Here is a 27,259-nt window from a genome sequence, read left to right on the forward strand (position 1 = left end):
GGGGGCGGGGCCTCATCAACGCAGCGCGGGGCGGAGGCGTGGCTTAACAGCACCGAGGGGCGTGGCTTGTATCATACGTCATCGGCGGAGTTTTGATGGACACTCGGAAAGGGGCGGGGCTCCGTGGGCACGGCCGAGGGCGGGAACTTGGGGGGGTTTATGGGTCCGCGGAGGGGGCGGGGTTTAGCGGCGGGGGCGGAGCAAGGCCGCGGCTCGTGGCGCTCGCGCGGTGAGTGACGGGCGGGCTCGGGGAGGTCTCGTGCCCCTCGCGCCCCCCACCCCATCCCGGCTGAGGGGCTCCATGGGCGCCCCCCCCCCCCCTCCTCAGGCCGGGACCGGGGAGCTCGGGCCGGGACCGCCGGGCTCCGAGGGGATGGGCAGCCCTGGGACGTGAGGGTGGAGGTGCGGGGTGAGCTCGGTGTGGGTGCCGGCAGCGCTCCCCGCGCTCCGGGGGAGGCGCTCGGGCCGGCCCTGCGGTTCCCAAGGTGACAGCGGGCCCGGGCTGCCCTTGCCGTGAGGGAGCCGTGACCCGCCGGGCTCCGGGCTGAGCCGCAGGGCCCGCACGGCTCCGCTCAGGGCCCGGTGGGTCCGCGGGGCTCGGGCGGGAGGGCTGGGGACGCCCGGGCGCTGCTGTGCTCTGCTTCTGTCTCTGGGTACCCAAGGGCACCAGCCATGCGCTGCGTTCTTTACCTCCCAATAGTTCCTTGCCTCTGAGCCGGCCCTCTGAAGCAGTTTCCCACGTTTCTCTCGCACCTTGATAAATACACCTTATTGTTGGTTTGCTTAATGAATTTTTTGTAGTCTGGTGTGGTTTTCCTGTGTGGTTTTCCCCCTCTTGGAGAGCTGATATCTCTATGTGCTTTGTGAGACCGGCTGGCTTTAATTTCACCTTAGACACAAATGATGTCGAAATGCAGAAGAACAATGTGCAGGAGGTCAGAATGGCAATAAGGGCTGATATTTCCTGGCTTTGGGTGTTTGCTGGCACTGGTTGGAAGTTTGTACTGTCGGTTACTGACTGGATGTTTGAGTCTTAGCAGGAAGTTGCCAGGTCTGTTGTGGAGCTGAGTTTGCAGTAATTCAGGAGTTTATTGCAATGATTGAGATATCAATAATTCCACTTCTAAATGAAGACGATAAAGGATATTGTTAAGCAGGGTATTGTTATCTCCTTTTATGTTGCAGAATGTGTGATGAATTTAGAATGAAACCTTAAAAGGGTCAGCATCTTATTTCTGTTAAAGAAAACCAAAAGCCAAACCCACAATAATTTGGTGTAAATTCCCAGTGGGAGTAGATTGTTCTCAGCCAGGTGGGCATGAATTTCCTTCCAATGGGAAATGTGCTCCCTTGGATGAAGGGAGTTTGTTGCTTTGGCTCCTGTATTTCTATCTGGATGGTTGTTAATGTAGTTTTGTTTTTTAAGTGCTGAAGACCCATGTGGCTCAGTCCTGGTGTGGTACTTCAATTTACATTTTTTAGGTACAGGAATCACAGAATATCCTGAGCTGGAGGGACCCCCCAGGATCCCCCAGCAGCCCCACCCTGGGCACCCCTGGCAGCGCTGCCCAAAGGCTCCTGGAGCTCTGGCAGCCTCGGGGCCGTGCCCATTCCCTGGGCAGCCTGGGCAGTGCCAGCACCCTCTGGGGGCAGAGCCTTGCCCTGAGCTCAGCCTGAGCTGCCCTGGGTTAACTGAGGCCATTCCCTCAGGACAGAGCAGAGCCTGGAGCTGCCCCTGAGTGGGAACTGCAACCCCTGCTGATTTCTGACCTCAGTTTCCCCTTCAGGATGAACAATCCCAGTGCCCTCAGCTGCTCCTGGTGTGGCCCTTTCAGACTCTTCACCACCTTCCTAGCCCAGTGTTATACCTGTGTATATTTCCATTTTTTTTTTTTCTACTAGGATTCAGCACTGGCCAGTTTTAATGCCATTGTGGGAAAGAGGCTGTAGCAGCAAAACCTGCAACACTCAGCAAGCATCACATCTCAGCCACTTGCCCTTTTTTAATGTATGCTTTGTTTATAGTCCTCATTTGTATATAAGCGTGCAGTGGGCTTGTGGTTCCACTCAGTTCCCAGGCAGAGGCCAATTCTTCCTGTTTGTGCTCAAACTCCAAGCTCCATAATGCTTACTAGTCCTGCTTTTTGTGCCCAGGTGGATGAAACGCTCCTCACAAGTGTTTATTAAGTTGATTTTTCAGTCTGTTTGATCTTAACTTGCCTCTGCTTGAGCCTGAGGTCAGCAAAGCTTTTGCAGGATTTTTCATGAGTAACAATATGGGATCTTACAGGGTAAGTTAACATTCAAATTAATAATCCCAAATCCTGCCATTTATGATGTAATGTTTCCTGAGGCTTTCACCAGGCTTTGGACTCTGCATTAATTTTTCCCATCCTTCATTAAAAAGGGGGCCCTGGGAATAATGTGTGAATGTTGCTGTTTAAATGAAGATTGGTTTTGTATCTCAGGATTTATTGGTGACTGCTCTGCTGTACATTACAAAATTAAAGTGATGCTTTTTGCTGCAAACACAAAAATTGTTGCAATAAGCAGGATTTTGCTCCTTTTGTTCTCCTCCCCCCCAAAAAACAAGGTACTGAAAATATAAGAACTGGCAGGAGTTGCAGGCTCCCACACAACTTTGGGTTGAGAATGGAGGAAATTTTTACAACCGCTTCCTACTCAGATTTGGCTGCTTTTCATATCAGATTTCTCATCTAGGCCAGGTTGGTAACCAAGCTGAGAATTAGGATAATTTCTGCCAGTAGAGAGGAGGAGTTAAATCACCTCTCCAGGCACTTTTGCATGTTTGCTTTTTTATTTTAAAGCTATCATCCCTGACACTGACTCTGACTTGCAATGGTACAAGGACAAAGTTTGTGGGTTTTTTTTTGGTTTTTTGTTTTGGAAAGAGGTTTGGGAGGATTTTTCACTTCACTTTTCCCTTCCCAATGTAACTTCAAGATTTGGATTAGTGAGACACTGTATCCCTGAACCAAAGCTTAATGCCTGAGAAGGGAGGGCATTGAGAATAATCTTTGCCAGTTTTACATTACAAATAAATGACAAAATCTGCCATGTTCACAGGGTGAGTTTTGAGCAGGGCCATGAGGAGTTTCCTTTCAGCTGGCTTGTTTTCCAGTCAGCCATTAGGCCCAAGAGAAGACAGAACTTTTTATTCTTTGAACTAAATGAACTATTTTCTGCTTTCCTCCTTGGTTTCTCTGTTTGCTGTGAAGACCCCTCTACCCAAGAGAAAGCTCCATGGCTCTGCAGAGCTGCCTTCCCTGCTCTGGCCTGAAGGTCACCTGAAAGTTAGCAGGAGCCTGCAGCAGAATTTTGGGAAGTTGGGCTGAAGGACATTGCCAGCATGAACTTCTTTCTCCACAGCTCTGCCAGGAAATCACTGGGAGTCTTGGCAATTTTTCCTTAGGGAAGGATGGAAAAGACTCAGTCTAGTTTATCTTGTTTTTCTCTGGAAAATCCAATCTTAGTTAATCCACTCCATTGCCTTTTGTTTCAATCTAATTTTCTGGAAATGTTCCCAATCAGGTCCTGGAGAACATGATGCCAGTGGTTTTTTCATTAACCTTTTTTTCATCTGAAAGCTGGAATCTGTTAATGCAGAGAATAATGGGACTAGTTATTGTAAACAAATTAAACTCCTATTTTGTGTACTTTCTAAAGCCTTTCATTTGTTGGTCCTGGAATTAGATTTTCCTGGTTTAGAAGCCAATCTAGAAGTGGGAGGTTGTGATGAAATAGCTCCTTTTCAGTTTTCCTTTTTTATTTCCAAGTTTTTAATGTCATTTCCCATTCTCTTTTCTTCCCTGTGCTATCAGTTCATATCTACAAGGGTCTCCAGCTGATTTCCAGTGGCACTTCAACAATGTGACTGCAGCCAGAACAATGGCTTTGCTTCCTGCTCTTTTCCTCTCTGTGGGTATAACCTTAGAAAAATCTCACATTTGCTGTATCACAGATGTAAACAGCATTTATCAACTGCTAAAAAAGTTGTACAAGATTACAAAAGTTGTGATCTTTTCCTTTTATTTAAGTGACTAGAGCAGTCCATGGTGGCTCTAGAGCACAGGCCAAATGCTCTGAGTGGTTGAGGCTCTTCTGTTCTCAATGCTTGCTGTGAATCCTGAGAGAGATTCACAAAAATCTCTCTCAGAAAACTGGGAGAAGACTGGGAACAGAGTGGAGCTGTTCAGGCATGGAGCTCACAGTGAGTGCCCCAAGCTCTCCTGAGACTCTGGAAGAGCCACTTCACTCCCATAAAGCCTCTTTTCCCACACTTACTCATTAGTTATCATGGGTTCAGATCTCATTCTCTGATGAGAGCTTGGAATATGAGCTTTGTGATATATTTAGCTGATCTTCTGGCTAACCAGGATAAGGAGAACCCTGGCAGTCTTGGCTGGTTTTTGTGCCTAAGCACTGCATCTCTTGGGGGAAGGAGTGCCTGGCAGATGCACTTTCAGACTTGTTTCACATTAGACAGAATATAATTGGCCCTGGCTCTGTAGGATTAAGAAGTGCTTTGAGGCCACCTGTGAAGTGCAGTGCTCATGCTGAGCTAATGGTGTGAGCAGACTGGCTGGCCTGCTCCAGAGAGCTGGGAAAAGAGCTCCTGGAAAGGGAAACAGCTCCAGCCTCCTCAGGGAGAGGCTCATCCCTGGGACCCAGCTGCTCCTTGTCTGCTGTCTCTGATGGCTGCTGGGACAGTGACAGCAGCTCTTGTCACCCTGGCTGGGCTGGGAGCAGAGATCCCACCACTCACTGGCTTCCCCATTAACCTTCCCTGCTCCAAAAGCCTTCCACTAAAGAGGCTCAGACAGCTCACTGGCACAGCTGCACTGCATTTTTAGCTTTTACTTGGGAAGGAGAAGCACAAACATGGAGTAGAGTCAAAGCTCCCATTGGAGCCATCCCAGCTCACTCTCCTGCAGCCTGGGGAGGTCACTGCAGTGCTGCCATCAGTGTGGCTCCATGGGAGGGCATTTCCAGTGGGTAAATCAACCCTTGGACATCAGTGATAAGGGAAGGGGGAGCACAAGCTCCAGAGGAACACACCCAGCCTCGGGGTGCAGTGCAGGTGAAATGCAGTCAGTGTTGCAGTCTGGTTTTCTTGGATCCCATGTTTGTCTGAGCTCCTGGACTAATGGATTTGACAAGACACTGAGTCATGATTTCTGGGTTCACTGCCAGGTGAGTTTTATACAAATCAAATTATCACTGGCTTTGGTGCCCTTCATTAACTTGGGATAAGACATTATCTCAAGAGGATACTGAACTTTAGTGTTTCAGGTGGTGTCACGTGAGGCTGAACTGTGCTGGAGGAGCATGTTACAGATCCTGTAAGGCTGAAACCTGAACAGCTGCAAACAAAGTTAGCTGGAGTTTCACAGCTGCCCTCATCTTCCTGTTATAGGCTTGGTTATACTTGTACAGCCATTTTTGTGCTCTTTTCATAAAAGACACAGAGCAGTATGTGGGATATCCTTCTGTAGGGGTGGTAAAGCCTAATACACTTAATTCTGACTATTTTGCTTCTAGTTTAAAAACCTTTTGGCAGCAGCCTGACTTTCCTTAATTTTCTGAATTCCTCAAGTAAAACCCTCCAGGACATCACAGCAGGATCATGTGCCCTGCTTGTCAGTTGATCCCATTTTGTGTAACTCTTGCTTGAAACCACAGCCCCCACCACGAGGCCCCTTGTGTTGCAGCCCACAGCACAGCTGCTCTTGCACTTTTTCTGCTTTGCCCTTTTTATTTTCCATAGCAGTTGTTGGCTCCAGCTTTCCAAGCAGAGGGGTCCCAGAGCCAGGACCCTGACAAGGTTTGTCCTGTACAAAAAGTGTTGAAGAATTTCTGCACAATTGGTTATTTATTTGCCTTGGTTTTTTTTTTTCTCACTTCCCAATGCTCCTAAAATCTGTGTGATAGCTTTGAAAACATCATATTTCTTCATGATGGGGCAAATGGAGTCACAGGGTGATTTGGGGTGGAAGGGACCCTAAAGCTCATCTTGTTCCCTCCCCTGCCATGGCAGGGACACCTCCCACTGTCCCAGGCTGCTCCCAGCCCTGCCCAGCCTGGCCTTGGGCACTGCCAGGGATCCAGGGGCAGCCACAGCTGCTCTGGGCACCCTGTGCCAGGGCCTGCCCACCCTGCCAGGGAATAATTTCTTCCTAATATCTTATGTAAACCTGCTCTCTCTCAGTTTGACTACTACAATACTTAAATACTAAAATAAACTAAGCTTGGTTTGTTGCAATATCCAGAAGAAAGCAAACCACTAATTTATCTGATAGAGACTTGAATGTTTGAAATGTGTTTTGATTAATGTGTTGGGAAGTAATCTCTGCAATGCACTTAATCAGAGAGTTCTAAAATCTCTTTGCATTTGTGCAAAGATCTCTTGAGGGAGACTCAGGAGCTGCTTCTGCTGCTCTGTGGATCTCTGTGTGAGCATCCAAGTGCTTGGTCTGGTCCTAAGCTAATGTGAGCAGTAGTTAATGATTAGCCTTTGATAGAGATAATGATGTGCTTGTCAGCATTATGTGAGGGTTGAGAAACTTTGATCACTGTCAGACTTGGTGCCTCTCTGGAGAAAAAAGCTCTGCTGGAGTTGGTAGATGGAAAACCTGTCTCTGGAAGAGTAAGTACTCAGCATTTTTTAGCTCTGAATCATTTCTGCTTTGGATTAGCAGCGTTGTGGCTGTCCAGGGGTTTGAAAATGCTGAAAAAGCCAGCATTCAAAGCCCTTTCCCAGAGTGTTTTGTCACTCATAGAAAAATTGTTGATGGCTTTTGTTCTGGCTTTCCATGCCCTACAGTCATGGCTCTTCCTGTCAGAAGAGTGTCACGAGGCCAAGGCTCTTTCAAAGATAAGTTCCTTTCCAGAGAATTGAGTTGATTGCTCTTTTCCTCTTCTTGATACTGGAGATCTACCTTGCTGAGATTGTATTTTCAGTGACTCAGTAATTTTAATAAAACCTCCAATAGTTCAGTTGCATTTTCAAAGGGAGAATGCTCTGTTCTATGGATTGGGGCTATGAATCTTTTCTCTGAACCCTTACAAGTATTTGCATTATTGCCTGGAAGCTGTTTATATATCACTGTACCATCCACTTGCTGTTTGCCAAGATCATGGATCAAGAGTAGGAAGGTGCCTCTGGTGATGGATATTTGCCCTTAACCATCTGCCAAAACAGAGGTTGACTTCCTGGACTTAATTAAAAACCCACTGGAATGGATTTTGCTGCTTGTGACCTGAGTTCTACCTTGCATTTTGCCTAGGAACAGCTTGAGGCTTCTCAAAACAAGTGTTGGAGGCACAGAGAATTTGATTCTTGGCTGTGGTAGAACAGGTTCTTGTGTCAGGGACACTCATGGATGGTGCTGCAATGAACACACATCCATTTTTCCTCTGCAAGAAAAGGTATTTTTCTAAAAGTCAGTCTTGAGAGCTCTTAGGTCTTTAGTCAAAGCCTGCATTTCAGAGGTGACCCTGACAGGAGCTGGAAATCCCAGGGTGTCCCAGTAGGAGCTGACATCAACAGTGGCTGTTGAGGAAAGGTTTGACACAGGCTGGAAGGTGGCAGCTCCAGGGAAGGGAATGGTTGAGTGGCCACCTTAAAATGCTGTGTGTGCACATGGACTTGTTTCTGAGGGTAATTACAGACCAACACCTGCCTCAATATGAAAAGAAAGGAGTGAAAGGGAATTGCTCTGCAAAGACACTTTCCCATGTGTGTGGCTGTACTGGACATGGAGAAACGTGTGTGGATTGCTTAAACCAGTATGTGTCATGTCATATGTGTTGAATGGCCTCCTAAAAAATAACCAGGAGTTTTGGAGTGTGGTTTGCTTGTTATTCAGATTCTCAAAACACCTGAAAGTCGCTTCAGAACTTGTACAAGTGTTGTCTTTTCTGGGCTAAGTCAGATTATAATGTTGAAAAGCAGCCAGAGAGGGAAAATGAACTGTGTGAACATGGGCAAGTAGGGTAAGATCTGGGAATCTCCAGTGAATCACCTGTGCTGGACTCCCTTTTATGAGGCCTCTAATAAACCAGTGCCGTCCATTTATGACCCTCAGGTTTATTTTACCTGCATGGGACAAAGGTATTTATGCTGTTGCAAGATAACATCTGTAAAGAGGCAATAACAGATAACATCTGTAATTAACTGACCTGGGGGTGCTGGTCAGCAGTGACTGACCATGAGCCAGCAGAGTGCCCTGGGGGCCAAGGAGGCCAATGGCTCCTGCCTGGGTCAGGGATGGGGTGGCCAGCAGGAGCAGGGAGGTCATTGTGCCCCTGTGCTGGGCACTGCTGAGGTCACACCCTTGTCACGGACATCTTTTCATAAAAATCCTTTCTTTAGGATTTTTCCTGTCTGAGAAGCTGTAGCTTCAGCAACAAAGTGTAAACAATGGTTATCTGCTGCTGTGGAATGCAACAGGTAAATCTGTGATTGGTCTTGAGTGAATGTTTAAATTTACTGACCACTCCCAGCAGAGCTGTTCTTGCTTTCTGCCTGGACACAGAACTTTGTAATTCATTCCTTTTCTATTCTTAGCTTAGTAAGCTTCTAAGAACTTTTCTCTCTATTCCTATTAGCATAGTAATAATGTAACATATAGCATAAAATAATAAATCAAGCCTTCTAAACATGAAGTCAACATTCTTGCCTCTCCCTTCACCCTGAAAAACCCTTGGAAGCCCTGTAACACACCCTGAGTGCTGTGTCCAGCTCTGGCCCCTCAGCTGGGGAAGGACATTGAGATGAGAGCATCCAGAGGGGACAACGAGGCTGGAGAGGGGCTGGGAGCACAAACCCTGTGAGGAGCCCCTGAGGGAGCTGGGGGTGCTCAGCCTGGAGAAAAGGAGACTCAGGGCTGCCCCCATCACTGCACAGCTCCTGAAAGGTGCCTGTGCTCAGCTGGGGCTGGGCTCTGTCTGCAGCAGCACTGACACAGCCAGAGCACACAGCCTCAAGCTGTGCCAAGGGAAATTCAGGTTGGATATCAGGGAGAAGTTTTTTACAGAAAGAGTGATAAAGTTGTGGAATGGCTGCCCAGGGAGGTGGTGGAGTCCCCATCCCTGGGTGTGTTTAACAAAGCCTGGATGTGGCACTGGGGGCCTGGGTTGAGTTGAGGGGTTTGGGCTGGGTTGGATTCAATGATCTTGAAGGTCTCTTCCAACCCAATGATTCTGTGTGTGATTTCTGTGTGTGATCCTTCCCCTGTATTAAAGGCCCACTAATGCACTTCTAGGACACATTGAATTATTTTGGCTCTGATGAAACTTGTGCTTCCTTTCTTGGGAGTGCACTTTTTGACTCTGATTTCATTTTGGGTCTCCTGAGATTATTTTACAGTTTCACAGGGTTTAAGGCTCAAAGACACCATGAAATCAATCTGGCCAGAGCTGTTTATGCTCTGTAACCTGGTGTGTCCTTCCCACTCCAGCCAACCATGGAGCAATGGTTTGTCAGGATCAACTTGCAATTAGTTCTCTGTCTTGCATCCTGACATATCTGTCATTCCTTGGAGGTGGAGTGAAGAGCCTGAAGAGCCACAAACAACAATTTGTGTCTTCATCCTGTGGACAGACACGTTTTTGTGGGAGACAGGTTCCTTTCCATGGGTACAAATGGTGCAGGGGGTGTTGAATGTGCAGGAATCTGGATGCTGAATTAGTGGGCATGATAAAGAACCTTGTATGCAAATGGTGAGGGGTTTTGTTTTTGTTTCATTTGGAGAGAAAACTTCTCCCTTCATTTAACAAGTGCCTGTTGTAGGTAGAGGAATACAAGCTAGAAGCTGTTCTTGATTAGGGCATATGAAATAGGAAGTGAAATTCTCTGCTAGGCCTGGTTTTTCTAAGGAAGCAGAAGTTGTCTAATCTTACAGAACACACATCTTGCAAGGGGTTCCAAATATTAATATATTTTTATATTAAAGAGTTTTTGAAGAGTATCACAAGGCTCAGGACTGTCCCATTTGTTCTCAGCAGGATGGTTCCTGCTCTCTGGCCATATGGATCACATCTCCCTGGTCACCATTCCTGTGTTTGGTTGTGTAACATCTGAGCAAAAACCACCACTGAGGATAAGGGAGTATCTGTTTATTCAGGAATTATGTAATCTTGGAAAATATTGGCCACATGGCCCTGCTTTTCTCTCTCCACTTCCTGCTGCTGTCCTGTGTCTCCTCCCTGCTCAGGATCCTTGGTTGTCCTCAGCTGAGGAGTGAGTGCTGAGAGTTTTCAGCAGGAGGTTCCCAGGTGGCTCCTGACTGAGCCTCACCCACCCTCCTGCTCCTCCATCTCAGCACAGCTCTCACTCCCCTGCCCTTTGAGCCATTCTGCCTTGTCTCTGCCTAAACTCCCTCCCTTCCTGCCAGATTTCTGCTCCCTGGGTGCTGAATCCTGGCGATTTGTGACCTGGATTTGTGTTGCTGTGCCCCTGGTGATGTGAGGAAGGGAGGTGAAGCTCTGCTGGTGTGGCCTGCTGCTCTGCAGACCTGGGCTGGCAGCTTCAGAAGGCTCTGAAGTGCTCCTGCAGATGCTCCTGAGGATTGCCTTTGATGGAAACTTGTCAGTCCTAGCTCTGAATTCATGCTGGCCTTGGCTGTAAGGAATTTTGGTGTTTGCCATGCCTTCTGTCCTGGGTGTTTCATAAAGAAATTGTAATGTGGTGTAGCAGTTTGTCTGGGCTAAAATGTAACACCACAGTGCGGCATCCTGTGCCAGTTTTGGTGTCTCTGGTGCTGTGCTGTGCACAGAATCGCTGTGGTACAGCATCTCTGCTTTGGCAGCTGTGGGAATGGCACCTCAGCTCTTGCATGTCCTGAGGTGCCTCAATTCTGCCACTGTCCAGAAATGTCTGAGCTCTTGTGTGCCAGAAAGGGGACAGGTGCCTCATCCACCCAGACAGAAAGGGGAACAAAGGACAGCATGGGGCAAATAAGGGATCCAAAAAGGCTGATGGTGGAGGAAATGAAAATGGGATGGAAAACCACTGTCCATGTACAGAATGGAGGAAATTGTGCTCTTGGTGGGCTTGAGCAGGACAAGGCACTCCTGAGTGCAGAGTGGATGTGCTCTGGCTTTGACATCCCACTGACATTGATGTCCTTGCTGGTTTTGCCCAGAGGGCAGAGCTGGCTGGGGCTGTTCTCTTGGAGAAGTGACATGGAAAAGGGGGAAGTTTTGTGGCAGATGAACAGGGAAACTGAAGCATGTAAGAGATCCAATCACCTTTTAATTGGCACCTTGTCACTATTCCTCTTCAGTGCCTGCTGATACAGCAGTTCCCTTTATGAATACAATCCTGGTTGGCATTTATTGGCAATAAAAGCAACCTGTGGTTGACATGTCTGTTCCTGGCCAGTGCACAGGTGACTCCAGGCCAAGTGAGCTCTGCTTTCTTCCCTGAGCTCCACTTTGGGTTTGCTTGGTTTGTTACAGTCCCTGGCTGGGGTTCTTCAACACAGCCAAGGCTGGAATGTGCTCTGACCCTTGGGAAGTGTCCCACTGGGGACTTGAGGGTAATTTGGGCTCATGCAGGTTGAAAGTATTTGTGTTTTACCAGAATGGGAGCAGATTGTTGCTGAAAACTCCAGGTCAGGGCATTCTTGATGTCAACTTCTCCAAAATGATTTTGCTGTGCTCTGCCTGGCTGTCCTTTGTGTGGAGAAGTGTCCCTTGTGTGGATAAGTGTCCTCAGCCCTGTGACAGCCCCAGCATCTGTCTGGCACCCAGAGCTCCCTCCCTTGAGCCAGGCTTCTGTGACAGATGTGCCCTGAGCAACATCTGCCAAACAGACTGTTTTGTAATCCTGCACCCCATGGCATTCACAGCAGCTGCCAGACCCAATCCCAGTGGAATTCCTGGTGTCATGTCCTTCCTTCTGCTGTGCACTGGGCAGGGCAAGGAGTGTGCTGCATTTGCAGAGGCATGGGAATGATCCAGTCACATGTACCCAGTGCTGGACTCTGAGCCCCAAAGCCTGAGCTCCAGACCATTGTCACCACAGCAGAGGGCAGGGAGCTGTGCTGCTGGCTGCTGTCCCATGTCCTGCCAAGAGTGGGGTGCCCTGGGGAGCACCTGCACATGGGGACCCCAAGATCTGGCCCAACAGTTGGGGACACAGATCAGTTTGAGATTGCAGTGCTTCTTTCAAAGGAAAACATTCACTGGGGTGTGTGGGATTCCTGTGTAGATATGAGGAGCTTCTACCCCCTGAATTGCTGGATTTGTGAGGGACAGACTGAGGTGTGACAGTGCTGGTTCTGTCACCTGTTGCTAAAGATCCCTTGTGGAAGGGATCTTATCTGTGCTGCCAAGGCAGGGGTTGAGAGGTGGCCAGCACAAGCAGAGGGGTGTTGGAGGGTAGAGTAGGATAGAAGAGGAGTAGGAATGTTAAGTTGGAAGGTACCTTCAGTAATCATCTGGTGTAGCTGCCTGGTCTCAGCTCGATGGAGGCAGCAGAGGATCACTGTTGGATCTCCGTGCAGAGCTCTGTGTGCATTCCAGGTGTTTGCTCCTGGGCTGGGTCAGACTTCTCTGCAGAAATGAGTCCACAGCCAGGAGGGGTTGGCAAGGACTCCTCAGTTTTGCTTCTCACGAGGATCCTTTGAGTGCTCTGCTGTCTCCTGCAGTTTCTGTATGGCTGAGGAGAATGCTTGACCACAGGGGAGGCTCAGCCTGACTCCCTATTATTTTTTCACCTTTACACAGCTCTTGCCAGCATTTCTCAGCCTTTCCTGTGATGTTACCATGCTTAGAGTCTGAGGTTTTGTGCTCTGCAGGGTTGTTTTCAGCTGCCTTTCACTCCACTGGGCCTGTGGTTAACAACATGGTGTGTGCTTCACTTAATGAAGTTCAGTATATTGTCCTGTAAAGAACAATCTGTCCTGGGTTATTTTTACTTCTTGTTCAAAGATTACAGATTTCCTGAGGCGTCTGCAGAAGCTGGGAAATTAGGAATGACCATCCCCTTCTAGCAAAGCCTCTGACAGAGGGTGATCAGACAGGTTTGCTATGAAAACAAACTCCATCAAAGGGCCATTATTGTAGCCATGCTGAGAGGAAAAGCTCTGGCCCCTCCTCAAGTAATGGGGGCTGTGCTGAGTGCCTGTGACCAGCTTTGCTGGAGTTGTACAGCTGAGGAATGCTTTGATTCAAAGCAGAGGACAGGACTTTAAGGATTGAACATATGCTGATACTTCATCATCTTGTTTTAATCTTCGTTTTAATTAAACATTAATTAATACATAGAACTGCATCAAGCTGCCAAATGATGTGGTGCAGAGTCAGGAAGCTTGTGTGAGCCAGCATCCCAGCTGGAATCCACGGTGTGGAACTGGGGCACTGTTTGGGGTGTTTGCCATGTCTGTGGGTGCTGTGTGATGTGACCGTGCTCACAGGGGTCTCAGATGAGGATCTGACTCCATGTTTCAGAAGGCTGATTTATTATTTTATTATATATATTACATTAAAACTATACTAAAAGAATAGAAGAAAAGGTTTTATCAGAAGGCTGGCTAAGAATGGAAAAGGAAAGAATGATAACAAGGGCAGCTGTCTCAGGCTCTCTGTCCAAGCCAGCTCACTGTGATTGGCCATTCATTATAAACATCCAACATGGGCCAATCACAGCTGCACCTGTTGCATTCCACAGCAGCAGATAATCATTGTTTACATTTTGTTCCTGAGGCCTTTCAGCTTCTCAGGAGGAAAAATCCTAAGGAAAGGATTTTTCATAAAAAGATGTCTGTGACAGTGATGGCTCCATATGGAAGGGGCAGGCTGAGCCTTGGGGACACAGCAACATGGTAAAGAGAGGGACAAACACATTGGTACAAGAAACACAAGGATTTGGTAATAATAAAATAAGCAAATGGTGGCAGCAGGAGGCCTGGGGATGGGTGTTTGGAGGAGCAGGAACTGCAGGGAGTGATTCTGCCTGTGCTGCAGAGAACCTGAGCTCAACTCTGCCTTAAAGCATCACCCCCAAACCTCCCTGGGTGGCTGATGTGGGTTTGCTTCATTCTCCTCCCACATCCTGCCTGTGGGGTTTGTCAGGATCTCCTTAATAAGGGTGTGTCTCATCCTGGGCAAATCCCATCAGCTGTGGGCATGGCTCATGGACTGCAGAGTGGTTTTGAGGTGCCAAAACTTTGTCATTATCTCCAGCATGCACAGCAGTGCTGTCATGGTTCCAGCTGGGATCCTCCGTGGAGGTGAAGGATCTGTGTGGGTTTCTTCCCTCACAGAACATGGAAGCCCTGCACATCATTTCAAAGCCCATTCTTTGCCTGTGCTGGGGGAGCTGGGCTCTGGCTGCTCCCAGCTTGGCTGCCTGTCCCTGCTCACTGCTTCCATCCTGGCATTCCTTCCTCAGAGGCTGCCCAGCCATTGTCTCCTTTTGAACCTGAACACAAGATGCTGTCTGCAGCCCTGCTCAGCTCTTTCTTTGCCCATTATTCTCCACTCCCTGCACTGCAGCCTCTGGCATCTCTGGCTGGACATTCTCCAGAGTGCCTGTCATCCTTCAGAACTTCTGAAACCTGTGGGTGGGAATAGCTCAGCCTGCTCTCAGGTAGACAGGGAGAATCACACTGTGTCACACTGCGGGTTCCTGCTTGGCTCTGCTGATCCAGTTTGAATCCAGCAACCTTCCATGATCAGGGACAAGCCCCAGGAAATCCAAATTTGTCCAGCCTCACCCTCAGTGTGTATTGGAGCTCTGGAGCTGTGCCCTCTCTTTCCCTTTATTCTATAAAGGGAATAAAAATTATCTATTCTATACATTATATTGCACATTATATTGCACATTATATTGCACATTATATTGCACATTATATTGCACATGATATTGTACATGATATTACACATGATATTACACATCATATTGTACGTCATATTGTACATCATATACATTATTTATTATATTATATTTATATATATATATATATATATATAAATATATATAATTATATTGATTTATTCTATTTATTATATAAACCCCTTCTGGTGTGTTGAGCTTTTGTGAAGCCTTAAACTTCTGGAAGAAGCTTTAGGATGAGACTCCAAGGTGGTGAGGCAGTACCAGGGCAAGCCACAGTTCTGCTGTGAGCTCACAAACATTCCTTGAGTTCTTAAAATAGCTCTAAGAGCTCCTTCTTCAGGAATTGTGCAAGGGAAACCAGAGGTGTGCAATTAAATGTGCTGGGCACAGCACAGTCCCTCCCTGTGTCTCAGTGCCAGCCTGGGGTTGCTGGAGCTGCCTGGGAGGGTTCCAGGGAGAATTTTCACACTGGGAAACAGCAGAGTGTATCTGTAACACGTGTTGTGCTGCATTACTGAGGAATGTGGTGTTTGTTCCCTGGGTCTTTAAAGTGTGTCTTTACAGCCTGCTGCCACAGCATGAGCAGGTGGCATTGCTGTGTCCCTCAGCTGTGCCTTTAAGCAGCCCTGCAGCTCTGCCTGGCATCCTGGAAGAATCACAAGTCCACCCGTTTGGAAAGGAAGCAGTTAAAGTGGAAAAGTTTGCCAGGAAATTGAATAAACTAAAAGCAGTGCTCAGGTCTCCTGATGAGGAGCTCAGTGGAGCCCAGGGCAGTGAACAGAGCTGCAGTGTCTGCAGGCTGCTGCTGCCCTCCCACTCCATTGACAGCACTGCTGAACAAAAAAGGGATTGGGCTGGGGACCACGAGCTGGGAGCCAGAGGAGCTGGGGCTGCCAGCAGCACTGCTGTAAGTAGAGCAACTCCTGGGTGCCTTTTCCATTCCTTCTGTGCTTTTTCTGTAGCATTCCTTTGTGTCATGCAGCACTGAGCCATATGGGATAATGTAAGCAACAGGTCTTTGCTTTTCCAGCTTGCTATTTTTAATAATTTTCCCTTGGCTTTCTCTCAGGAACTTTGATTTTAATTCTTAGTAAATATTGCCAAGTGTTTCTCACTTGTTCAGAAGAGAGGGAGCTCCTGACCTGTTCTTGCTATCAGAAGTGTTGGTGGAGAGACTTTGGTATGAATTATTCCAGCTGTTCTGAGCAGGAGCCAGTCCTGTGCTGGCCACTGCAGCAGCACCCTCTCTGTGGGACAACAGCTGCTCCAAAGGACACTGCAGAGAGGGGGTTTTAGGCTCTGGTCCTTTTGAGCAGAGCCAGTGGAATTTTATTTCTTGGGTTTTCTGATCTGGTTTAGGAAAGCTGAGGCAGTATTCAGAAGGGAAGAGTTGATGCTGTAATGGGCATTGATTTAGGGCTCCAGTGTAAATCCTGTTGGATTTCTGATTTGGAAAGGGGCTTCATTCCCTTTGGGACTTCAAGGAAGATCTGTTTGACACTGAGCTGATTGTAAAGTACTTCCTGGGAGCTTACTGGATCCTTCCCATAGTGTGTCCTGTTTCTGCATGTCCTGTGTTTCTGCATTGGAAGGTGTATTTTCCTTGGGATTTGCACAGGAAAAACTGTGATTTGCTGTGAATTTTGTGGGACTCTGGATGAACACAGCAGAAAGAATAGATTGGGAAGCTGTGGAGGGGGTTATGTGAATGGCAGTGATCTTTGGCTGAGACCTGCCTGAAAGGACTCTGCTCTGGCTTTGACATCTCATCTGATCCAGCACCTTTACCTGCACTCGTGTGTACCCTGGCACCTCCTGCCTGTCCTCCCCTTCTCTGTGGCTCCTCTGTGGTGTGTGTGAGGTGAGGTGAGATGAGGCAGCACTGCTTTGGTGTTGGCTGGGGTGAGGGTGAGTCCTGGTGCTGACATTTTGCTGCTGCCAGATCCTGCTGCACCTGTGCTGAGCCAGCCTGGTGTGCAGAGCTGCCACGGCGGCAGGGCTGGGACAGAAACCTCAGAGTGAGCAGGGCCTGCCTGAGCTCCTGCTTAAAGAAAGAGAAGTGTCCTGTGTGCAGCTCTGAGTCTTGCAGTTTTCCCTCAGAATCTGAGGGGTTGTGAAATGGAGGCTGTGGCTTCTCTCACCTGGGGTGACAGCACTGAGAGGGAAAGAAAGAAGCCCTGGAGGAGAATTTCCTCATTCCTCTCTCCTGTTCCACCCTGTTTGTTTTCTTAGGCAGTAGGTTACTGCAGAGCACAGAAATCACTGTGTGTGTGTGTCCCTTGTGGTAAGCACACCCTGGGGTCTGTCCCCTTCAGGTGTTCAGGGTACCTGAGCCTGAGGCAGCCAGGGGCTGTGGCAGGTTCCTCTCCAGGGCTGCATGCTCAGGAATCTGCTCCAGTGCCTCTCCCTCTCAGGGCAAACATATGGAGCAGGCAGCAGCCAGAGATCAGTCACCCATTCAGACAGAAATACCTGCTGAAAGGCTGCCTTTGTCCAAGGCTAAGCCTATTTAAAGAATTTACAATAATAGAAGCTTGTGGGGGGTGGATTTTTTTCTTTCAGGTATGGAGTCAGCCTTGTTAAAGCACCACCTTCTTGTGACACACAGAGCTCCACATCTGTCAGCTTATTTCTTAGGAGCTGTGCAAACCAACCAGGGATTTGCAGCTTGTAATATCACACACCCATTAACCTGCTGTTGCCCTATATATTGTTTTTTACCTTGAGACTTAGGTAGGGATCTCCCAGGTTGTAAATCAGAGTCTGATTGTCCACTGGAAAGGATTTATTTTTAAACAGAAATTTAGCCATTTACCTTCAGTGACACAAAACACAGCTGAAGTGGCTCAGGTGAGGTTATTTACTCTTAAGCTACTTAAAACCCCATCCTTTCAGGATCTCATAAAATGTCCTTCAGCATTGGGTGACTGCAGCAAGGGCTTGGATTTGGTGTTGGAGCACTGGGATGGCAGAGTGGGAAGGAGATACCTGGGTGAGGGTCAGGTTTGCCCCTTGTAACCTGTACCAAGGCACAGGCAGCCACTCCTGAGCACCTGAGCATGTTCTTTGTTCCTCCAGAGTAAATATCCTGAAACACATCCACTGTTTCTCCCTTTCTGCAGACAAATGATGATTAGTGAGAAGGAAAGGAGTGGAAAGCTGGACACAGCCTGGCCATGAGGGCAGTTTTACCTGGTAACCAGCCAGGGCTTCTGTGGAGCATTTTGGAACCTGCTGAGCTTGGCAGGAATGTGAAATCCTAAAAGGAATAAATAATCATTGGACAGAAGCTGGTGAGGATGTTGTATTCAAAGGAAAAGCAATGGATCAGTCAATTGAGAGAAGAGGGAGGAGACAGGGACAGCTCTAAACTCTGCTCTGGGCCAGGGACAGGAGCCAGGGCACGGCTGGGGCTGGGCCAGGGCAGCTCAGGCTGAGCTCAGGGCAAGGCTCTGCCCCCAGAGGGTGCTGGCACTGCCCAGGCTGCCCAGGGAATGGGCACGGCCCCGAGGCTGCCAGAGCTCCAGGAGCCTTTGGGCAGCGCTGCCAGGGGTGCCCAGGGTGGGGCTGCTGGGGGGGCTGGGCAGGGACAGGGGCTGGGCTGGGGGATCCTGGGGGGTCCCTTCCAGCTCAGGATATTCCATGGCTCTGTGATTCCAGGAGATTTTGGCTGCAGGAGAGGGGAAGTTCTTGTTACGTCTTTCCTCTCCCAGCACATTTACCTTTGATCCTCAGGGTAAAGCACTTGGGCCATTCTTCTTCCTTCCCTGATGCAAAAGACAATTTGAAGTTTGTGTGTTTTGGCAGAGGATTCTTTTCCCAAGTGTTTTGGGACTGCAGTTCTAGAGCCTGAACATTTCAGCTCTTGAACAGGATAATCTTCCAAGCTGTGCCATGTGGAAATCACACTGGGCATTCTGCATTGGTGTTCCATGGGCATTCCATTCCCTTAGTGAAGTTTTTCTCTGTCAGCTGAGCTCCTGCTTGCATTATTCTCTCTCCTATTTATCTCCCAGTGAACTTTTTTTCTGGTCTCAATATTTAAGCACAAATCAGGGACAAAGTGAGCTAAAAAATATTAGCAGAAATATGGGCAGGGAATTCATTCTGCTTTAGCCAGTGCCATTGGATTCCATGATTCCAAGTTACTGTCCAGGGGAGTATTGTGAGGTTGTCTGATGAAATAAGAGATGGGCTACAAACTTCTGCACAGAGATGGAGAACATACCTGAGCTGTGGGTACCTGGTGTTCCTTCTTGGTGCTTCCCTGCATTATTTAATTTCTGTATTTGCAGGGTATTACTTCTGTCTTTCTCGACTTTCTCCCTGTCACTGCTGACTTTGTTTCCTTACCTTCCCAAATCTTTAATTTCTCTCATTGCTCACTCCAGTTTAACCCCAAAGCCCTTGGATGTCCCTGTCATGGGGCTGCCCTGGCCCTGCTGTTCTGGGCCACCAGTGGCCCCTGCACAGTGTCACTGTCACACACTGAGCCAGCTCCACCACCAGGTGCCTTTCAGGGCTTTATTTGCTACTTCCAGTTCAGAAAGCTCTTCTAGAGTCTCATTTCCTCTCTTCAGTCTAAATATAGCCATGCCTACCTGTTCAAACACAATGCTCATTTTAGCTTAAAAAACTGAAAAACCACACTTGTATACTCTCCTGATGGTTTATGTGGAAGGAAGTCTGTATCTCATTTCTTTTTAAACTTTAATTTGATGAAGTGTCCAAGCTTTGTTTTTTATTTCCCTTGGTTTTACTCCAGTAGGACAGATGCTGTGCTTTCAGGACTGACTGGTATTCCCAGGTTATTTTCTCTCCTGTTGCTGTTTGAACCTGATGATTTTCATTTCCCACCAGCAATTGCCAGCCCAGGCAGTGCTGGGCCAGGCTGCAGCAGCCATGCCCACAGGTGACTAGAGAGGGTATTTTTATTTATTTATTTTTAGTGTGTCCAGACATCCCTGATTTGTGGTAACCAGATTAAGGATTGGGACTGGCAGGCTCTTGAGTGTTTCTCTCACTGTGGGTAATGTGATTACAGGGGAGATGTGGCAATGTGAAGCTCATGGAAATGAAATTGGATTGCCTGTAGCTGTTGCAGACCTTTGCCTGACAGTAGGTCTTGTTCCAACTAACACAATTTCTGTGTTAAACATGTTCCCAATAAAATGCTTAACTGTCAATTAAGAGAAATCCTGTAATCTGATCCTTTAGTATATGCAATTTAAAGTGGTGCTTGTGATGTTTTTGCCTCTTGAAAGACTGCTCTTGGGAAGGGGCTCTGGTTTTTTCCTCGTGTAGATAAGAAATGTTCCTTTATGCTGATCTCAATCAAATGAGGCTGCAGAGGGACAAACCTCCTCTGAAGTGTCCTGCTGTGTGCTCTCTGTAGCCAGAGCAGGACCATGAGGGAGCTCCAGGAGTTGTCCAGAGGCAGCAGCTCTCAGTGCCTTGGAATATTTTCTCATGCAGCAGCAGTAGAGAAACCTCATTCTGTTCAGAAAAGGGCTTCATTGTTTGTTTGTTTTTCAGGGTCCCACTTTTCTATGTGCCTTTGTGAATCTCTCTGTGCTCAAGATGTCTCACCACATGAACAGCTCCACACTGCCAACCTCACATCCTCCTGAGCACCAGCACCCCACCAGCACAGCCTCAGGCCATGGGGGCCACAACATGATGATGATGGTGAGTGTGGAATTCACCAGAGAGCTTCTCCTTGTCTGTGTGCAGAGTAACCTGTCCTCTTAAACACTGTGCTCTGGAGAGCTGGAAATGAAGCTGAGCTTTGGAAGGCAGGAATTCATCCAGGTTAACCCCAGATCCCATCGTGGGTCTTCTGGATGAAGGATACAGAGCAGGAATGGATTTCACAGCTGGAGATCCTTTGGCAAAATTATCTTTTCTTGGAAAAAACCTTTCCAGCGGCCAGCCTGGTGTCTGCTCTGCAGCCAGCTAAGGGCAGAAATGCAAAGCAAGATTTTTCCTGCAGGAAACAGATGGATGGAGTTCTCCAGGCTGGCAGGGGGAGCCCCAGGCAGCCCTGAGGGGGTTGCCCAGCAGTGTGAGGGGCTGTGCTGAGCTGTGCTCTTCCCTCCTGAACCCTCAGTGCCAGGGCATTTGCCATGTTGGCATTAAGGCTGCATTGGTCCTGACTCCTGCTGCTCCAGCTGGCTTTGATTGCAGCAGGTTCAGACTTGTGCATTCTGGCATCACTGAGGCTTTCAGAGATCCTGGCAGAGTTTCCATGGAGGTGGCTGGAGGGTCAGTGTTTGTGTGTAGCCAGTTCTAGGAACTTTTTCAGCTTTTTCTCCTTTTCCTAAATACTTCTGGAGTGAGTTTCAGATTATTAAAACATGCCTGTTTATGATGAAATTTCAAAAGGAGGGGAGAGAGGGCACATTTCTATTTCATGTGAGTGTTCTCAGGAGTGGATTTTGCAAACCATCAGTTGGGGTTTGTTTGCCAGCTCTGTGCCTGAGGAGAGAACCAAGAATCTCTGCTTCTCTTTCTATTGCAACCAGTGTCAGAGCAGGAGAGGAGAGCACCAGAACAGCCTTGGTGGGCATGGCCCATGTGGGGCTCTCAGTCCAGCACTGCCACTGCTCTCCTTGTGAGCTCTTCCCATCCTCTCAGCTCAGTTTTGGCATCCCTGGGCCATAACTTTCCATGTAAATGTCATTTCTTTACAAATGTCAAGTGTTCACTGGATAGTTACAGGACCCTGCCCTGCCCTGCAGCTGAAAACTGTGAGTAATTGCACCAGATTTTGAATTCATATTGCAAATAAATCTGTCAGGCAAGGCAGTACATAGGTGGAGCATCTTAGATAACAGACTGAGCACATTTAATGTGTGTTTTCCCAATCCTCACTGGTACCAGGTAACAGGCTCAGGTTCACCTGAAGTTCTTTGCTTTATGTGGGTTTTGTTTTAAATGTAAATATGTTCAATTCATTGAAGAGATGAAAGTACTCTCTAAAAGGTGTTTTACAGTAAATTCTGCTCTGGGGAAAATGAGCTGATTCTTATAGATGCTGAAATGAATCATAATTCTGAGCTTCAGCAAATAACCTTAATTAAGCAACGAGGGAAGTTCAAAGAGAAGTTCCTCTTGCTTGGTCAGGACTTCCCATGTGAAAACCCTGTGTGCAGCTGTGCCCAAGACATGCCAAGCTGTTTTTACCTAGTTTGTATCACCTCCAGCTGCTCTGGGGATCTTTGCTGTTTCCCCTTCCCACAGCATTCCCTGTGCAGGCTCAGGAGCCCTTGTTTTCACCCAGGGTAGCTGTGAAGTGGCCTCTGTTTGCCTCAGGATATTGGGAATTCCATAGGGAGACAACAACTGGCACAGTGCAGGAGGGGACCAGAGGACTCATCTGTGCAACCTCACCTGTATCATCCAGACAAGGTCCAAGTGGGGAGGGGAAAGTGCCCTGTACCCAGTTCCTGAGGGGATGGGGAGCCAAGGAGGAGCTCCATGGAGACATCCCCAGTCCCTGAGCACTGCTGATGCTGAGGGAAAAGGGGCTCCAAAGGCAAGGAGAAGGCACTTCCCTGGAGTCCTGTGAAGGACAGGGCCTCCTGCCCAGGGCTGCCTGAGGAGCTGGAACTGGAGCCTGGAGCATCTCATCCCTGCCTCACTTGTGTGTGTTACACCAGATCTGCTGCAGAGTTCCTTGGAGTTTAGGTGCTGACCAAACAAACAAATCTGAGTTCTTGTTCTGATACAAACCCCATTGCCACACCTTGCTTGAGCTCCTTGGGATGAGCTCTTCACGCTCATCTTGGTGTTCTTTGTGTTTTGGGCAGGCCATGACTTTCCACTTCAGCTGTGAGAATGTGCCATTGCTGTTCTCTGGACTTACAATCAATTCTCCTGGAGGTTAGTAACACTGTCTTGTGCAGCCAACAAAAGGTTTGCAGTTGGTGTTTCAGGATCAACGTTTCAGGAATTACTTTGTTACTTGTGCTAAAATTCTGTGGACATGCTGTGTTGAATCTGGTCTAAATGACATCTGTGGGGTGAAAGAAAAATTTTTAGAGTTCAAGAATTTGGTTTTATTAGCAAAAGTGATTGCTGCTTTTGCAGTGAGAGTGTGGATGAAATTCCCATTTCCCTCCTATCTGTGCATGCACACGGAGCCTGGCCGTGGCCTGTGCAGCACAGTTCAATCACACAGTGGCTCTGCTGCCATTCTCCTGCCCAGAGACAATGGTGTTTCCTCTCTTGTCAGAAATGGCTGGTGCTTTTGTGGCTGTCTTCTTCCTGGCCATGTTTTATGAAGGGCTGAAGATCGCCCGGGAGTGTCTGCTCCGGAAATCCCAAGTCAGCATCCGCTACAACTCCATGCCAGTGCCCGGCCCCAATGGCACCATCCTGATGGAGACACACAAAACTGTGGGGTAAGGGCTGCACTTCATCCTAAAGCAGAGCTCTGCAGCTGGAACTGGCACAGAAGGAACTTTGTTCAGCCAGTTTTGATCTCTGGAGAGCGTCCTGGCTCCAGACTGGGGTGCTGCGTGGCTCTGGAGGATGAGGGACACCTGGGCACCCTCAAGGATGGGGGAAAAAGGAGGAAAGCAGCAAGGAGCCAGATGGGCTTGGGGTTTTTGTAGTGAACACATCTGGGGGAGTTCTGAGGAAGTTTGGATGTTACATCCAGTGACTCTGACAGAAAACGCTCAGAGTCCTTTTGTTGACAGGTAGTTGTGTGCAGCACAGGAGCCAGTCAGCTTTTGAATGGGGTGGGGGAGTAAAAGAAGCTTGGCAAACTATTTCTCAGCTAAAAATGTGTCCTCCCAGCAAGCTGCCTGGAAAACCACAGCTCCAGGTGCCAGGAGTCCCTGCCCAGGCTGGTGTCACCTTCTGTGCCACCCCACACCCTCCTTGCTGCCCTGGCCGCTTTCTCTTTGGGGATGAGCATTTCCCACCTGTTCCTTTTGCTGACTTGTTTGGGTTTGTGTTCCCAGGCAGCAGATGCTGAGCTTGCCCCACCTGCTGCAGACTGTGCTGCACATCATCCAGGTGGTGGTCAGCTACTTCCTCATGCTCATCTTCATGACCTACAACGGGTACCTGTGCATCGCCGTGGCCGCCGGAGCGGGCACCGGGTACTTCTTCTTCAGCTGGAAGAAGGCAGTGGTGGTGGACATCACAGAGCACTGCCACTAGCACTGGGGGTGCCTCTCCACCCCTCTGCTCCCTGCCAGTGCAGCCACACGAGGACTGGAGCATTCCTAAGCTGCCAAGAGAATCATGATAAAGAAAATCAACTGGAGTTCACTACAGGTTCCTGGAGGGGTGCAGGGATGTGAGGAGCTGGGACACGCTGCTCCCCTTGGCTCCTGAGAGTCCATGGCAGCCATTCCTGGCCAGGATTTGCTTTATTCTTAGATTATGCTGTGATTGAAATTAGTTGGCTGACAGAACTGTAGAAATTATTTTAAAAGGAAAACAAAACCATTTTATTTTTAAATTGTAAATGCTCATCAGTGAGGGTTTAATGAACAGTAGGAAAAGATCAGTTGCCAATAATGTGTGAATGGCTGTTTTAATTTTGATTTTTTTTCAATGTGTACATAATGCCAGGGGAAGAGATTGCCCTGGCATTGTGGCTTTTGGGGCCAATGACACCTTTTGCTGTAGGACTCAGCCTCAGAGGAAGATTTGGTGCTGCACATCAGACACATTCAGGTGTGTCCTGGCAAGGGAGGACTTTGACCCAAGGATGTGAGCTGTATGCTTCAGGGATTGGATGAAATTGCCCTCCAAGCCCACCAGATGTCAATCTGATGTATCCAGCAGCTTTACTCAGCCCCCAGGGAGAACACTTGAGTTGGGCTGCTTTCCCTTGCCAATTATGGAACAGATAATGGTTCTGTATTTACAGGGCAGAAAGATTCCCAATAAAGCATTGAAGCCACAGGTACTTCATGTGGAGCTGCACCTGGATGGAACTAGGGCCAAGCTTTGGGTTACTAGAACTGGTTCTGTGAATGAGGCAAGAGCTAAATAATGATTTCATGACACTAAAGTGAAAATGGCTGGAGGGTATTCCTGGCTGGAGGTGAAGAGGGAAAACAACCACATTCCTGTAAAGGAGAGATCTGGGGAAGAGGAGAAGGAAAATACAGGACTACAACAGCTTTCAGCGTCTTCTCAGGTGAAATTTGGAGCAGTGTGGGCCAATCAAAAACTATTCCTGACCCAGATGGCTCCTCTTTATCTGGATAATCACAGTGTGCCCATGCTGGATGTGCAGGATCTCAGTGCAGTGAGGGAACTCAGTCAGGGCTGTGGGCTGTGCCCAGGCTGTGAGGGGGCAGAACCACCCTCCTGCCAGGCCAGGCTTGGGGAGCAGCCCTGGTTTAGCACCTGGATGTTAAAAAGCTTGTGCAGAGCTGGAGGTGGTGGTGAAAGCTGGAGTCTTCCCTCTGCCCAGATTGCCCAGTTTGTGCCTGGAACTGGCTGGAAGGGAAGACAGTGGGAATTTGGGAAGGGCACTGAGAACAGGCAGCGCTGTCAGGCTGGGACTGGTGTCTGGGAAAGGCCATGAGAACCTGGAACCTTGCAGGGAACCCTGCTGGATAAAGCCTCTGGGCACACGCAGGAAGGGTTTTTTCCCCTGAAGATGCTGCTGGTGACTTGTGGCAGCAGCTGTGTGAGGAAAACTGATCTTGGAATGATTTTTTAGCCCCTGAGCCTTAGAGGGTGAGGCCATCATCCCTGTGTACCTGGTGCTCCGTGGTGCTGGTGCTGCTGTCCCTGCCCAGAGCCCACACTCTGTAAGGAAATCACAAGTGCTGCTACCAGGGCTTGAGCTGCACCTCCTGAGAGCCCTCCTGGGCTGATGCCAAGTGTTTGTTTGGACATCTTGTTTGCTCTGGACAGTGCAACTAGAGAATAAAAGGAACTGAGTTAAAAGCAGGCTTCGGTTCCTATGTAGCTGCTTTCTGTAGCAAATTCACATCTGAGTGAGAGAGGCAAAGTTCTTTTCATGGAAAAGTTCTAGCCACCTCCTGCTGAGGGACAGGAAAAGTGCTAAAGTGCTTCCTTCCCCAGTCTGATCTTTGAAGGGATTCTGTCTGTGACAGAGCCTCCTGTGCCCTCTCTGCACCTGTCACAAAGGTAAAACTTTGCTGTGCCCTCCAGGCTGCCATGGAGGGGAAATCTCACCCTCCCCATCCCTGGAAAGCTGGGAGGAATGTTAGTGTTGGACAGAGAAAATGGACAATCCCTTCCCACTGCTTCTGGAACTGAGAGGAAATCTGAGTGTTGGTCAGAGAGAACTGGAGCTGTTAAAAGCTGGAGATGGTGGTTGATGGGGGAGGTTTGCACCCCTGGAGGAGCTCAGGGTGACACTGCCACTGCTGCCCTTGGTTTTTCTGGAAGGGGCTGCAATTGTTGCCATCACAATGACAGATGACAGGCTGGAGTGAGGAGTGGCTGTGTGGTGGCACTGGTCACCTCATATACCTCTTGCTGTGTCTTTCTTTGGAAGAGAAACTGCTTGGCCTGATCTTGCTGTCACCTTTTAGCCACTTTTCTGTGTATCCAAGTGGCCAGACTTGAATTCTCTGAGGGATGATTTGGAGATCAGGCTGTGGCTCTTCAGTGTCATTCTGGTTCTTGTTAAGCTTTTCTGTTTGTACCACCTGTGCCCTGGAATTGTTTCCCCCAGAATGAGCTTCTCTCTGCCCGTGCTGTCCCCAGAGGGGGCACAGAGCTTTCTGCAGCATGCCCAGGGAGGGGACACTGCCCTGGCAGGGCACGAGGCTCTCAGGTGCCCCAGCTGCTCCCACAGCCTGCACGAGGGGAGGTTTGGGAACGTGAGAGGGGAGGTGGCTGAGGAGGGCAGGTGAGGCTGTGTCCCTTGTGCTGAGGCTGTGTCCCCTGTGCTGTGTCCCCTGTGCTGAGGCTGTGTCCCCTGTGCTGTGTCCCCTGTGCTGTGTCCCCTTGTGCTGAGGCTGTGTCCCCTGTGCTGCGTCCCCTGTCCTGAGGCTGCGTCCCCTGTCCTGAGGCTGTGTCCCCTGTGCTGAGGCTGTGTCCCCTGTGCTGTGTCCCCTGTGCTGTGTCCCCTGTGCTGAGGCTGTGTCCCCTGTGCTGTGTCCCCTGTGCTGAGGCTGTGTCCCCTGTGCTGTGTCCCCTGTGCTGTGTCCCCTGTGCTGTGTCCCCTGTGCTGAGGCTGTGTCCCCTGTGCTGTGTCCCCTGTGCTGTGTCCCCTCTGCTCCGAGCTCCTGGGGCTCAGCTGGGGAAGGGCTGCTCCTCCTGCCATGGCTGTGCTTTCCCAGTTCAGTGTGACAATCCAGAGCAGCCATCGGCCTCCTCTGTCCCAGCCTCCCCTGCCACCATGGCAGCACGGTGTGTCCTCAGCCGGGCTGCTGCGTG

General features: G+C 48.8%; 1 protein-coding gene across 3 annotated transcripts; it reads left to right on the forward strand.

Moving 5' to 3' along the window:
• Positions 1-198: 198 nt before the first annotated feature.
• SLC31A1 (solute carrier family 31 member 1) lies at positions 199-26,809 on the forward strand. 3 transcript variants are annotated; one of them, XR_009275598.1, is made up of 6 exons: positions 199-229; positions 20,405-20,557; positions 22,681-22,753; positions 23,106-23,274; positions 23,842-24,172; positions 24,248-26,809. XR_009275598.1 is itself a non-coding variant. In XM_058818256.1 (5 exons), exons 2-5 carry the CDS (start codon positions 20,450-20,452, stop codon positions 24,041-24,043), a joined length of 552 nt encoding a protein of 183 aa, XP_058674239.1. In that variant the 5' UTR covers positions 199-229; positions 20,405-20,449; the 3' UTR covers positions 24,044-26,809. The 3 variants fall into 3 exon arrangements, 2 of the variants coding, with proteins under 2 accessions (XP_058674239.1, XP_058674240.1); XM_058818256.1 differs by having other exon boundaries at positions 23,842-26,809; XM_058818257.1 differs by lacking the exon at positions 199-229 and adding an exon at positions 6,613-6,667 and having other exon boundaries at positions 23,842-26,809.
• The last annotated feature ends 450 nt before the right edge of the window (positions 26,810-27,259 follow it).

Source organism: Ammospiza caudacuta, chromosome 21 (assembly GCF_027887145.1).
Source record: "Ammospiza caudacuta isolate bAmmCau1 chromosome 21, bAmmCau1.pri, whole genome shotgun sequence".
Taxonomy (NCBI): domain Eukaryota; kingdom Metazoa; phylum Chordata; class Aves; order Passeriformes; family Passerellidae; genus Ammospiza; species Ammospiza caudacuta.